General features: G+C 32.9%; 1 protein-coding gene across 1 annotated transcript in view; it reads right to left on the bottom strand.

The window, feature by feature from the left end:
- The window catches only part of LRPPRC (leucine rich pentatricopeptide repeat containing), a 107,910-nt gene that overhangs the window by 46,618 nt on the left and 48,138 nt on the right, over positions 1-13,154 (bottom strand). The window contains exons 17-24 of the mRNA XM_005600023.4: positions 13,031-13,137; positions 12,741-12,818; positions 12,349-12,393; positions 11,895-12,008; positions 10,754-10,884; positions 9,972-10,057; positions 8,352-8,559; positions 356-480 (exon numbers count right to left, since the gene is read on the bottom strand). Of these exons, the coding sequence (XP_005600080.1) occupies positions 356-480; positions 8,352-8,559; positions 9,972-10,057; positions 10,754-10,884; positions 11,895-12,008; positions 12,349-12,393; positions 12,741-12,818; positions 13,031-13,137 (894 nt within the window). The remainder of the gene's footprint in view (positions 1-355; positions 481-8,351; positions 8,560-9,971; positions 10,058-10,753; positions 10,885-11,894; positions 12,009-12,348; positions 12,394-12,740; positions 12,819-13,030; positions 13,138-13,154) is intronic.

The raw sequence follows: 13,154 nt of genomic DNA, 5'->3' as shown, positions 1-13,154 counted from the left end.
ATTCCTTATCTAACAGCATAACATCTATTTATGACATTAAGTACCTAAGACTAGCTTCAAAGAGAACTGGTGAGGATAAGGGTAAAAAATTCTCATAAAGGCTGATCATCAATAAGTAGAACAAAAAACAACATAGGGATAACCTTTCAAAACGAACAATTATTAAAGTCAAGGACATTTATAATATTGAAAATGTATCTGATATTTTTCTTTTCAATTTAGAAGTGTAAAAAAGTTTCTCTGGATGTGCTTGCCTTCCTTTTAAATTTTCTCTTCACAGCAATGCATTAAGATTAAATAAGCAAAAGGAGAAAAAAACAAAACAACTATACTAAGATATTAGAAGGTGACTAACCTTTCTGAATTAGATCAGTCTCGCCTTTCTCTATCAGTTTACACAAGACATCATGAATCCTTGGTAATATTTTATACTTCTTATGGCAGTCAATGGCAACTTCAAGAGCAGTAGGTAAGTCATCCCTTGGAAACATCAAAATATTAACAATGAATAAAATATATCTAATTTAGTTTAAAGAGATATACGACGACTAGTCAAAATGTACACGACTTTAAGGTAGAAAACCATGAAGCCAAAATGGAAAAAAAAAGTAAGAGAAACAATCCTTATATATAAATAAACGTTCAGAGCACAGACATCAATAGCAGTTCCATTTTCGCCGCTTCATCTTTATTATTTTGCTGGCTAAATGGCACTTTTTTGAAAAGTCCAAAGAGATGAAGATACTCTGAGATTATTATAAATAAAATCCGATTTTATATAAAAATGGCTATTAAGAATGTATTATTTCTAAAAACAAGGACTACTATCAAATATTTCTTCCAGCTACTTATGTGTGTTTATGGTCCTCAATTCCAGATTTTGAAAACTTTATTAAATGTCCATCAATAGCTATCAAGGAATTTTCGAGCACTTTCAACTCTATCATCATATTTTTTATATTGCCACATCTCCATGCAAGGAGGAAGTAACTTCAGGATATATGGAGAGAGAAACTTATTCTTACTAAAACCAGGATATTCTTATGGTCAGTAAATTTTAGGAAGACTCTTAAAAAGTTTCTCTTTAAAGGGTAGGCTTTTAAAAATTATTTCCAATTATAAAGTCAAGGTTTCTCTTTTATGTGAAAATAAATTAAAATAAAAAGACATTTTCATTAAGTCAGAGTTTCTTAAACAAGAGTGTGGAAATACATTCTTGTGGGTCCTCAAAAACTACTTTTTCCTTTCACAGGAAAAGGACAGTATAAGAAATATGTAAGACCTTGAAAAAGCTACAGAGATTATGTGATCCAATTCTACTTGTCATCTTCTTTATTTTTAAATAGGAGGAAATAAGGCATGTAGAGACTGACAGATTAGCCTAAGGCCACAAGGTAAACAGAGGAAGGCTCTGTCATCAGATCCCTGGACTTCCCACTTCCAGTTGAGCACATCTAAGTATACATCACGCTCTATGAAAAGCAGTTGTTTATTTAAACTAATGAGGTGCTACAATTTGGAATAACAAATAAAGATTCTTGAAAATAAAAGTACGAAATGTATAAAAAAAGAAGCATGGTTAGAGACATAGAGCAAAATACAACCAGTGACAGCGATAATCCTTGTGGAGAAAACATATTTCTCTCGCAAACAAAACAGTTTTCAAAAGGAAGGAGTCTTTTTTTATTTTCTGTTGAAGCCCTAACATCTCAGTCCATTATACAAATGTTATGTTGCCCTAGACTGAATTACTATTTTATCTAGATTAAGATTTTAAGATCTACTAAAAAGTAAAATACCACGCAGAAGTGTTAATTTCATTGCAATAACACTGACACAGTGAAAATGAGCCTATCCTGACGGAACTCTACCTTATCCCCTTACTGAGCCCTGTTTACAGTGCATCTTCTGGCACCCTACAGAGTCATTTGAATTTTTGTCATTTGGGGTGAAGACTAAATTACAGGTTAATTTCAAAACCGCAAGTAGATGTTGCAGGCTAGATTACTGTCATACAAGAGAAATGCTACAGTAGCTACCACATATGATATAAAGCTTTATATAATCAGTATTTTCCCTTGCTGCAGACACAAGTTTAGTTATTACCTTTCTACAATTCCATTTAATGGAAAACTACTAGAATATTTTTAAGAGAAAAACTAACACATACTGATTTTCTTAAAGCAGTATGATTTGCTTTTTCAGATCAATTCCCAAACTACAATAGTATTGTCTCAATTGTATTTTCCCTACATTAGGTCAAAACTATCAATAAATGAGCAAATAATTGTTCTGTCAATCAAAGAGACATGTTAATAGTCTTTGGTCTCCAAATATATGCTTCTGAAGATTATACATGCTCAGAACAACAACAGAAAAGACAAGAATAGCAAAATGGAAATACTTTATATATTTGTTAGTAATTTTAAGTACCAATGTTACTGCTCTCAGGTTGCCAACAAAATGAATTAGAAATCTATAATGAAACATTTTGTACAAATTGTACTGATGATAGAAAAGAACTAATGACTAGTCGGTTCTTTTTAATCCCTATTATCTACATTCTGACTTGTTCGATCATGTCACTTTAAAATAAAGAGATAAAAATGTCCATTCCTCATAATTTGATGTCATCATTAATCTTTCCTAGTAAAGCTTGAAAACTTGAGTGACAGAAATGAAAAATATAAAAAAGTACCTAAAAGTCACATTGCTACGAAAATAGTTGTATATTCACAGGACTTCTGAATTTCAACTCCAATTGATAAGTACTACATGCAGTTTGACTGTAGCAATGTGATACGTTTCTAGAGGTGGTGATGAAAATCAGATTATCACAATGCCTGAACTCAAGGACCTTTGGGTTCCCTCTCAGTTCTAATACTCTAACATGAGGTTCTACAAATTTGAGCTTATTAGGTTCATCTACTCAAACGTTTCACACCAGCAGAGAAAATCATCATATGAAAATACTGCTCTTATTAGGCAGAATAAAATCAGTAAGAACAGCAAAATATCAAAAGGAAAAAGGTGGAAACTGCTTTATATCCAAAATGTTGGACATTTTACCTCTAGTTTCTGTGATCTAAAATGATCCTGTGATTTCCTTTGTACATTTTAAAACACTAGAACTGACTTAAAATCCTACTCTAAAATAACAATAATCCTTTGAAGAAACCATGTTAGTAATATTAACTCTGGATTCTCAACTTTGATTCCGTGCTTATTTCAGTATATATATGCATAATTTCTAAAGCTTTATATACATATGGGTCACAACTTTTTAAAAGTCCATTCCTGACAAAAATTTAGCCACTGCTTTCACAAACCTCAAATAATACTGAAGAAAATCAACTCTGTAACATACTATTATCTCTAAAAAAAAAAAAACCCACCGTCATATTTTCACAGTGACTAGATTCCCCCTCAAACTATTTCAATGAAATACATAAAGTAATTTTCATGAATAAAACTACATATGCGAAAAAAGCAATATTAAAAAATATTTTGATTGATGTAAATTAACAATATAAGTTTTACCAAAATTCTGTAAGCCTATGAAACAAAGGCAGGATGGAAGAAAGGAAGATTCTGTAATTCTGAATTTTAAGCACATACACATATAAGGCTGAGTCCACAAGTAATTTGAACACTTAAAAGAGAGCTTTATTTATTAACTTGAATGGACTCACTTGGCTCATATTAAAATTCATTCTAGAATCTCTAATCCACCTTTTAAGGGAACATGACCATATATAAAACTACTACAAACTGTAATTTTGCATTATTACATGGAGAAACATCCAAAAAAAGGCAAGCCTGAAGCTCATGTGGCAAATCTGATATTATGTCTTTTAGTTTTTATTATGAAATTAAAGTATGCTATAACGTCAGTGACAGAAAAACAAACACTGGACATATATTCATATGAGGTATCCACTGATGATAAAATTACCAGGAAACAAAGCACTCCTAACTCAAATTCCTCACTCTATACAACTGTGACAATCACAAATGTGTCTCATATGATCTCGAATTGTTAGAACAAGCCCAACCACTGACAACTATCTATTCACCTATCAGTAGCTTTAAACTTAATCTCCTTACTCATAGTAAGTAGCTTTCCAATCCTGAGAGTATACTTAATTTAAACAACAAAAATGACAAATAGTGATTTTTAATTGCAGTAAAGTGCTTCAACATTACACATAAAGTGTTAGTGAAGTGGCAATTTACCTAAAGGGCTTACTAAATGAAAAGCTCTCAAAATCTGAAATGACTAGAGAAAAGAGGAGCCTTGGGGAAGAAAAAAGTTTAAAACAAGAGAGGAAAAAAACACCTCAACACTCTAAAAACAAACTATTCTATAAATCTTAAGCAAATATTCAGTGTGGAGAGAAATCAATTCAGGAGAAACCACTGTCTTCACAAAAATTATTCTGTTAAGAGAACCAGTCCTTGAAAGAGCTAAATGTTTTTTTCTGTTCATCATCTACAAACGAGGAATCTTCAAGGAGACTGGTGTTGCAATTACAACTAATCCTCCCCAAAAAATTAACTGTGTTGAAGGCTTTGTAATTTCCCTAGGTACAATTTAGCTGTCACTTACTTTAAAATTTACTCAAACATGCGTTCCGAACAGCACTAACTTCACATGTCAAGTGCTTTCCAGCCAATTGAGTCTAAACTGGAAGTCGGTGTTAAACAACTGAATGATTAGACAAGATAGCTCATTTCCCTGCTCTTTTGTTCAGAATAAAATGCCACATTTACATTATCAGGCTCAACAGGATTTTCTGACAGAAGGAGAAAAAACCCTACTGAACACTGTCCGTACTAAGCACATGAAGCCTGTCATTTACCAATCATCCTTCAAAAAGCAATAGCCATGAATGTAACTTAATTACGACCCAATGATCCTTGACGAAAAATCATCTTATCACTGTCCTGTCCCCCTAGGGCAAATGAACTACTTTTGTCCTTTGGCACTGATGATGCTAAATTCTTAATTGCAATAATGGAGTAAAAGAGTCAAACCTCCCTAATTTCCTTTCAGCACACAAAGAGTTTTACTCTAGAAGGCAAGCATTCCCATAAATAATAAAAGTATCCAGTACAAATGAAGATGCTAAAATTGAAGGGGAGTGTATATGACAGAACAACCAGCATTTTAAAAAGTGTATTTCCCATTTATGTAACATATTAAAGTGTTACAGTGAGTTTAAAAACTTAGATTGTTATAGGTTCATCTTACAGAAATTGTGACCTTTATGAAGAACTCAAGATTAACTTAGCAGGAGTTCTGGGAGGATTATACATACAAAGTCCATGATTCACTTAAATGAAATGCATGTGGGCATATACAGATTATAGCACAAATCAGCACAGAAAAATCCTTAATGGAAAGCAGAAATTAAAGCTTCTTTGATCATTTGCACTAAATAATCCAGTTAAACAGCCTCAGATATTTTTCATAGGCAATGAAACCAAAATGGATCAGCTAGAAAACAAGTGAATCTGAAACAGCATCATACAAATTTTTAGGCTTTTAAACCGAATGGCCCAGATTTTATTAATTTCATTTCCTTCACCATTGCATAAAGACTGATCAAAAGCTCTTTTAACCTATTTTAAAGCATTTCTTTCTTCCTTAATATGGAGGATCATCTTCCAGAATCAGGCATGATTTCAATTAAAAAAAATTTTTTTTAAGTAGTTACAAAAGAAAATGTTTAAAAAATAACATTTGTTTGGACTACATGTAGGCATGTGGCTTATAAAATGAAAATTTTGTTCAACTCTGCACATTTCTTTTTTGTTCAATGTAAGTATCATTTTGTTAATACAAAAGCAATTCGTTTACAAACGGTTCAATAATTTTGAAAATTTGTTATTGTTTTGGATTTCCCTTGGCAAATGAATAAAAACAAAACGTTTCATTTTCCATACCCACAAAGCTTTTTATATGTTATCCAACTAACAAACTGACACAGTATTAATCTCTCCTGTGCTTTATCCGATGCTGGAAAAGTCAGTTCAAAATTAAGATCTACTGAATCTTAAAGATCATTTTTCTGAGGAATTCAACTTCATAGATTTGTTCCAGAATTACAATATATAAGTGATAGCCTCTTTAGAGTCTTTGCAATGGCATCTCAAAAAGAGGCTCACCTTTCAATGAAAGGATGAAGCTTTGGTATTATGTTCCGAAAAAGTATTCATAATTTTATCTCAAGTTTGAATAAGTAAGGCTCATTCCCCAGATGAGCTCATACCTGCTGAGGTCAATTACATGATATTATTGAAGATCAAATACATTTAATCAAATCAAATACACATGGACTTTTTGGCAGGCTAGTACACTTAATCCTAGTACTGTACTTGTCATGATTCCGTATTAATTAGTTATCTTCCATCAGTTGGGGAAAATATAATTGGAAAACATTTCAAAGTCAATTTTTTCCTCCAACTTATGCCCGACTAGGAGGGCTACTACTGTTCTCTGCAATTTCATAAACATAAAATTTCCTTTATCTCCTTTTTATTATTTTCATGACTCTAAAACAGTCAACAAAACCTTTTTATTATGATAGATGAAACTGAAAGATCGTGTCATGGAGACTGTCTTGCAAAGCAAAGGTAGCAAAAAAAAAAAAAAACTTAGGCAAATAAAAATAGAAGGTAATAATTTCTCTACGTATGTGAAAGTAGAAAGAAATCATAAAAGAAAAGATACTAATTTAGATTTCTCTAGCCCAATTAACAGGGACAGCCAAATTTTACTGAGCCATACAAGTCTGACTGTGCCGTATAATGAGAAGCCCAGAGCATGCCCCAGGTTAACATCTGAATCCCATGCTATTTCCATTTTCCCTTGGGTAAGCTCTTCTTGGTTCATGAGCCCCATCTGCAGACCTCTTTTGGAAAACCTTTGTCTCTCCTCTGTCTTCAAAGTATTTCTATTTGTAAGATACTTTTCTATTATGGCCTCGTTTTCATTGTCAATTATTTTATTTTTTGCCCAGCAGTAGAGGAGGGCCTAATTCTTCTGGGCACTGGGCCCATTTCTTTCAAATCTCTATGCAGAGAGCACTACATAAAATTTGCAGAGATGGGTCTCTTAAACAATCAAAAAAATTCTAGTAGGAAGCATATTAATTATAGGATTTCTATATAAAGTTGGCGGTGAACATGAGAACTCAGTAACACAGTAATTGTTTGAATCACTATTTCTTCAAAAGGATATAATGCTGAGATTGTGGAGGTTAAGATTTGGCCAATCATCAAACTGTTTTTTGATTGAATGGCAAACATGAATGTATGTGCATATTAATATATACACACATTTCTTAACATAGAGCTAGTTAAAAGAGATGTTTTTTATTTCACCTTTTAAATCCAATTCTAAACCATTCATTACATTCAATTAATTATACCCCCTAATAAGTAAAGAAAAACTACCAGAAATTCGGGAAGAATATGAGAAACATTAAGATATATCTTTTATTTTTCTCCTGGCACTGATAGGGCAACATCCACACTAAAATCAGAAAATCCCAATCATAAAATAAGCAGATTAAAAATTGCATTAAGCCGCGGAAAAGATGACAAAGAGGTAAGATCTAAGAAATTTAAGGGGGAAAAAAAACCACAACAGAAAAGAAAAACAAAAACAAAAGGAAAAGAAGATAGTAAGGGTGCTTAATCATCTTACTAAAATGTTTCAACTCATTACAAGAGGGTAGGCTGATTTTATGATTTGCACTGCAAATAATACCTTAAATTGGGCACCAACATGTACATTCCAAATGTAAAAATGTTCAAACTCAGTAAATCTTTCCCTATCAACAAAATTCATCTTCTTCTCACAAGGCACACACACATCTTCTACAATATTTACCAAAGCTAGAATAACTGTATTGGTACATGCAATTAAAATAAAATACCACATGGAGTAAGGGGCACTGAAGAGATGCTGCTGCATTATTACCTGAATAATGGTCATGATGTGTAATCAAAAGCCCCAGAGAATCCTTCTTTCTTACATTTATTAATAATTAACTCTTATAAGGCTCAAAAATGGGAAAAACTAGATTCAATTTCATGTCATATCATTAAATTTCCCACAGAAAAATTGCCATAGACCATTCATTCCATTGAGAAGTAATCCACAGGACCACAGGGCTGCTGGTGATTTTAAAGGTCACCTACTCCATGTAAGCCCTCTTATTCTGTGGCAAATAACCTCCAAGCTTCCACAGCAACACAGAGTATTTACAAAGTATAACCCCCAAATGATTATTCTCATTCTTTTATGCCAACATTTAAAATTCAAAATTCAATTAACTTACTTTTCCAAATAAAGAGTGACCAAAGGGGAACTTATGGTGGTGGATGGTTTCGCTAACCCTAGAGTCACGATGGCTTCATGCAACTGTTGTACTGTTTCAGTTTCACCTCTTAAAGCTGCGCCATTTAGGATGTGGAAAAAGGACAAGACTGTTGCATCTTTGATAAGAACATCCTTCTCTTTCATCTCCTTTAGAATGTTAATAGCATCTACAATGAAGTAACACAAAAGACCCTTAGGTAATTTCATGTAGGGAAAACAAACTGCTATTAAAACAGCATTTCAAGCCCAGCAGGAATGTAAATTCTAGTGTATAATGCCGATTTCAAGTTAATTACTACTTGCATTTCTAAACGAGACTACAATTATAAATCCACAATAGCATGGTTTTATCATTTCCCTGCAACTCTGACTACAAATTATAGATAGGGACTGTGTGCCCACTCTGCACCACATAACCCTGTACGGTCTGCCCTATAGCTGTAAGATCCTCCTAAATGGATGCTTTTATCGTTCAGAGCTAACATCTGCTAAATCACACCATTGTTTCTTCAGCAGATGGCTTGTCAGGAGGCCAGATAATAAAGATGTGTTTACACTGTATATACAGCCAGACTAATGGTCTGATACCGATAGGGCCTGTTTGCTATGTCGATACTAATTAGCCAAGAGGAGCCAATGAAAGCTTTCCAAAAGACTGCATGTTAATACATTAGATTCATTAAGCTTCATTAGGAAGGCAGAAACAAACATTTTAGGATATGGAATAAGTGCATTTTTATAATGTTGTTCATAATTATTGCACAGACAAAATGTTTTGACCGCTTTACAAAAAGAATTTTAAAAAGCAGGCTAATCCTTAAAAAGAGTTTTCTGTGTTAAAAAGGGTTCCTAGCAAAAAATTCAATGTTCAAATCAAATATTTTCTCCATACATTTTTCACTATAAAACTTTTTTTAAATCTTCTCTAGGAATAAAAGGAAGAGAGGAAAGCTAAAAAGGAAGTTTCAAAACAAAGCCCAATGAGAGAGTTAAGAAACAAGCAAACAGTAAAACTATCTTATCAAATGTGATTAATTCTATTAGGCTTAGCATTATCTGAACAACTAGAAAATTAGAATATGCACATCAGCTATATATCAGCTAGGCTTTCCCTGGAAACTTCTAAATAAAAACTATTAAAGTACACATTTTGTTAATGTCATTAAAAGTTAAGACAAAGACTACTGCAAAATTCATATTCTTAAACAAAGGTTATGTTTATAGTTATGTTCAGCCTTCGGATGTTCTTAAGCAAAAACAAAGCCATTAGTATAGGCATATAAGCAAATTGTGCCACAAGTCATGATCTTCAAACTCAATCCAAACAGCAACGCTAATAAAAACTAGCTGCAGAAATGCAAAAAGCACTGAGCTGTGCAAATGTAAATGACAAGCTTGCCAATCCATTAAAACTAATGGCCTACACTGTCCATGCAGCTCTGGTTGGATTCACATGCAAATTTCTATGCAAAGTGTTCAAGCACTTTGCAGGACATGATATACCATTAATATCAATTCACGTATTATTCCAGTGGCAAGATACTTGCATCACATATTTCCTTTATGTGCCGAGGCTTACCTTGGAGCTTGCCATGTTTTCCCAATACTTTTACAAGGCCCACATACTTGTTGGTGTCAAGGACGGCAGATGAATCTAAACGGTCACTAAAAATTAAAGCCACATTTATGTTAGCTTCAAAGCTGATTAACCATCCATTTTATCATTTTTCAAAAACTCATCAGATGGTCTGAATTGTTATTAACACTGGCTTCAGCTAAGGTTTATTTTTCAAGCCATATACAAATTCACATGTATTTATATTTAAAGTGACAAAAGAAGTAAAGATCTAACACTACATACATGTTGCATCACTATGTCTCCAAATGATGCTAATGAAGGAACTCTTACGCCTCATGGTAGTTTAGGTGATTCTAACCATGTCATGAACACTGAAATACCCAAAAAGGCATATTTTTATTTGATAAATATATCAGGATTGGGAAGCCAAAGATACTTGAGAAATGGACAAAATTTTGTTTACACCACAGTATAGAAAGGGGAACGTTTAACAAACCTCATAAAATAGTTACCATCACCACTGTTGTGATATGCATTATGTAATCAATGGGGAAAAAATCTTGGCTTTAAGGAGCAGAAAATCTTATCATACTTAAAGACTCCTTGCTAAAAACAAGCCATAATTAATCAGAGTCTCCTATTATGAAATGTCAAAGGTACTGACAAAAAAGAATTTTTAAAAATTACATTATAGAAGAGAGCAATAGTCAATCTACACGATCCATCAAGGGCTGTATATCAGCATAAATGTTGATGATTTGTTTCAGTACCAAGGTACTCACAATTCTTGTTTCAGGTTCAATGCATCTTCTGCATTATCATGTCGACAGCACAAATTTATTAAAGCTGCATAGCCACCGACAGCCATGTCCGATTCATATTTTGCTTTCAATTCAAGAGCTTTTTGCATGTTCTAAAATAAAGGATAGAGTGAAAAAGAAAGAAGAAATGAGTACGAAAGAAAATGTAAAATTTCTGGTTTTAATGCTCAGAGTGTAGAAAAAGTTAAAAGTACTTTAAAAATAAATGGATTCATGTTATTAACTTCACCTTGCTTCTTGGCATTTTTATTCGCCTTTTAAAAAGCAGGCAAGATACACATGTGGGGTTTAAAAGATTGGTTATCTGTAATGCAAAACGGTCCACCGTGCCAAATTTGATGTTTTAGCTTTGGTATTGTACTATAAAAAGGACTTCTAGATTAAACATGTACCAAGTCAGCTCCTAATCACAATCCAATTTCCATACACAGAAATATATATCATCGTAAACTTCCTCACAGTCTACTTTCATATCCAAGTAATGTGAAGAAATATTTTAGAATTTAACAGTACCATCTCATAACCTTAAAGTCAATTACATTTTTTTCCCTAAAAATACAGGCATACGACTAAATCATATTGAGCCAGAAACTGAAAAAGTCTAGTGATATACAACAAATTGCAGACACACTAAAATGAACACAAAGTACAGCTGGACGCCTGCTGAAAAAAGGCAAGAGACCCTTTATCTCAGAAAGAGCTTTTTTCCAGCAGGAAAATGGAATTTCAATCCCTGCATTAACAACCTAGTAATATTTGACTTGCAAATGACTACCGCATGTATCAGTTGCTTGACAATCTAGATATAAGAGACCGGAGCCATGGCTTGAAAGGACATTTGGCATGTATGATAAACCTATCACGGCTGTTACTATCATTCACTTTGCAGATTATCGTAAACAAACTACAGCAACTCGAAAACATGCCATTCAAGGTGTACCTGAAATTAGTTAACCTTTCATTTAATTGCATTCTTCACAGCCATGAAGTACAACAATCACTCGTAAAAATTATAAATATTATATTTGGCTTCGCTTGCTTTTAACTATGAAGAATTTTTTTTACCTTAATAGCATATTTGAAATATTTAAACAAATGTTACCTCTTCTGAACAAAGCATTAATATGAGTTGCTTTAGGACATCTCCTACAGGTTGATTTTCAGCTTTTAGTTTTTCAAGTGTGGACTCCAAATCAGATATTGTAAGCTGCATGGTCTATAGAAATGGAAAGAAAAAAGAAAAGAAACTGACTACAAAAAGAAAATGTACCCCCTGTCACTCTTCCCTTTAAAGTGACCTTTCCTAAATGTCACAAATGCTATCAAGGAAATTAATCTGGGAACCTGTGGATGGACTCCAGGGTATATGAAGTTCCTGAGATTACACACAAATTTCTTTGATATGATGATTTTTCTGAGGTGGGAATAGCTTTTACCAACTTCTTAAGAGGTATACCATGGCAAAAACAGGAACTACTGGTTCTATAAGTATACACTTTAGAATTCTCATTAAATGTAATTATAACATGTAGAATCTTCTCAAAAAATCTACTTACTTTTCGAGAGTCTATCTTCTCTCTCTCAACCAGTATATTAACATCCTAAAATTGAGATTTAAATTATAATTAGAAAACAAATGGAAAAATATATTAGCAAAGGTCAAAAGCAAATTTTGGAAGTCCCATGTCATTTTACTGCTATTTTTCCATCTTTCCAAAATTTTCCAGAAATTCTGTTCATACTTTATTAACTATTGTAATAAATGTTTTAAACACATTCATCAATATATAAACAGTATTTACTAACAATCAATGAAAAGCCTTGTTTTAATGGCTGTCATTTAAATGAACTTTTTTTTTTGCCAAAAGCTCATATTTAAACAAAATTTTAACACGCTTTTATATATAAATCAAGCATTTTAAAAAGTTGATTACTATTTAACACACACCTTAATCAACTCGGGAACATGGTAGTTATCCAGTAGATTACGAATGCCTCTGTAGATATTTTCAGGAATTTTTACATTCTGTACAAAAGGAAGGGAGGAAAAAAACCCCTGAGTTTTAGACAACCAAACTGAAATTCATCTAACAGAAATTACCTCAAACATAATTTAAGTCTCCAACTCATGTGTGTCATTGAGAAGTGGTCTGGTTGTAGTTAAAAAGCAGCAATTGCAAATCTAATAGATACATGTCAGCTAGGACAGGCATTATATAGCAAAAAATGAAATGGTACCATCTCCTTCAGCTGATGGAAGTATTGTCTCAAATGCTCCTCCTTGGCCTGTACCTCTGAGTCACTCATGCTGTCAATCAAGTTATAAAGAAAATAGCCAACAGCTTCTGTGGAAAAAAACAAG

This window comes from Equus caballus, chromosome 15 (assembly GCF_041296265.1).
Source record: "Equus caballus isolate H_3958 breed thoroughbred chromosome 15, TB-T2T, whole genome shotgun sequence".
Classification (NCBI taxonomy): Eukaryota; Metazoa; Chordata; class Mammalia; order Perissodactyla; family Equidae; genus Equus; species Equus caballus.
Note: the sequence above shows the minus strand (reverse complement) of the source record. Positions and strands in the feature narration are given on the sequence as shown.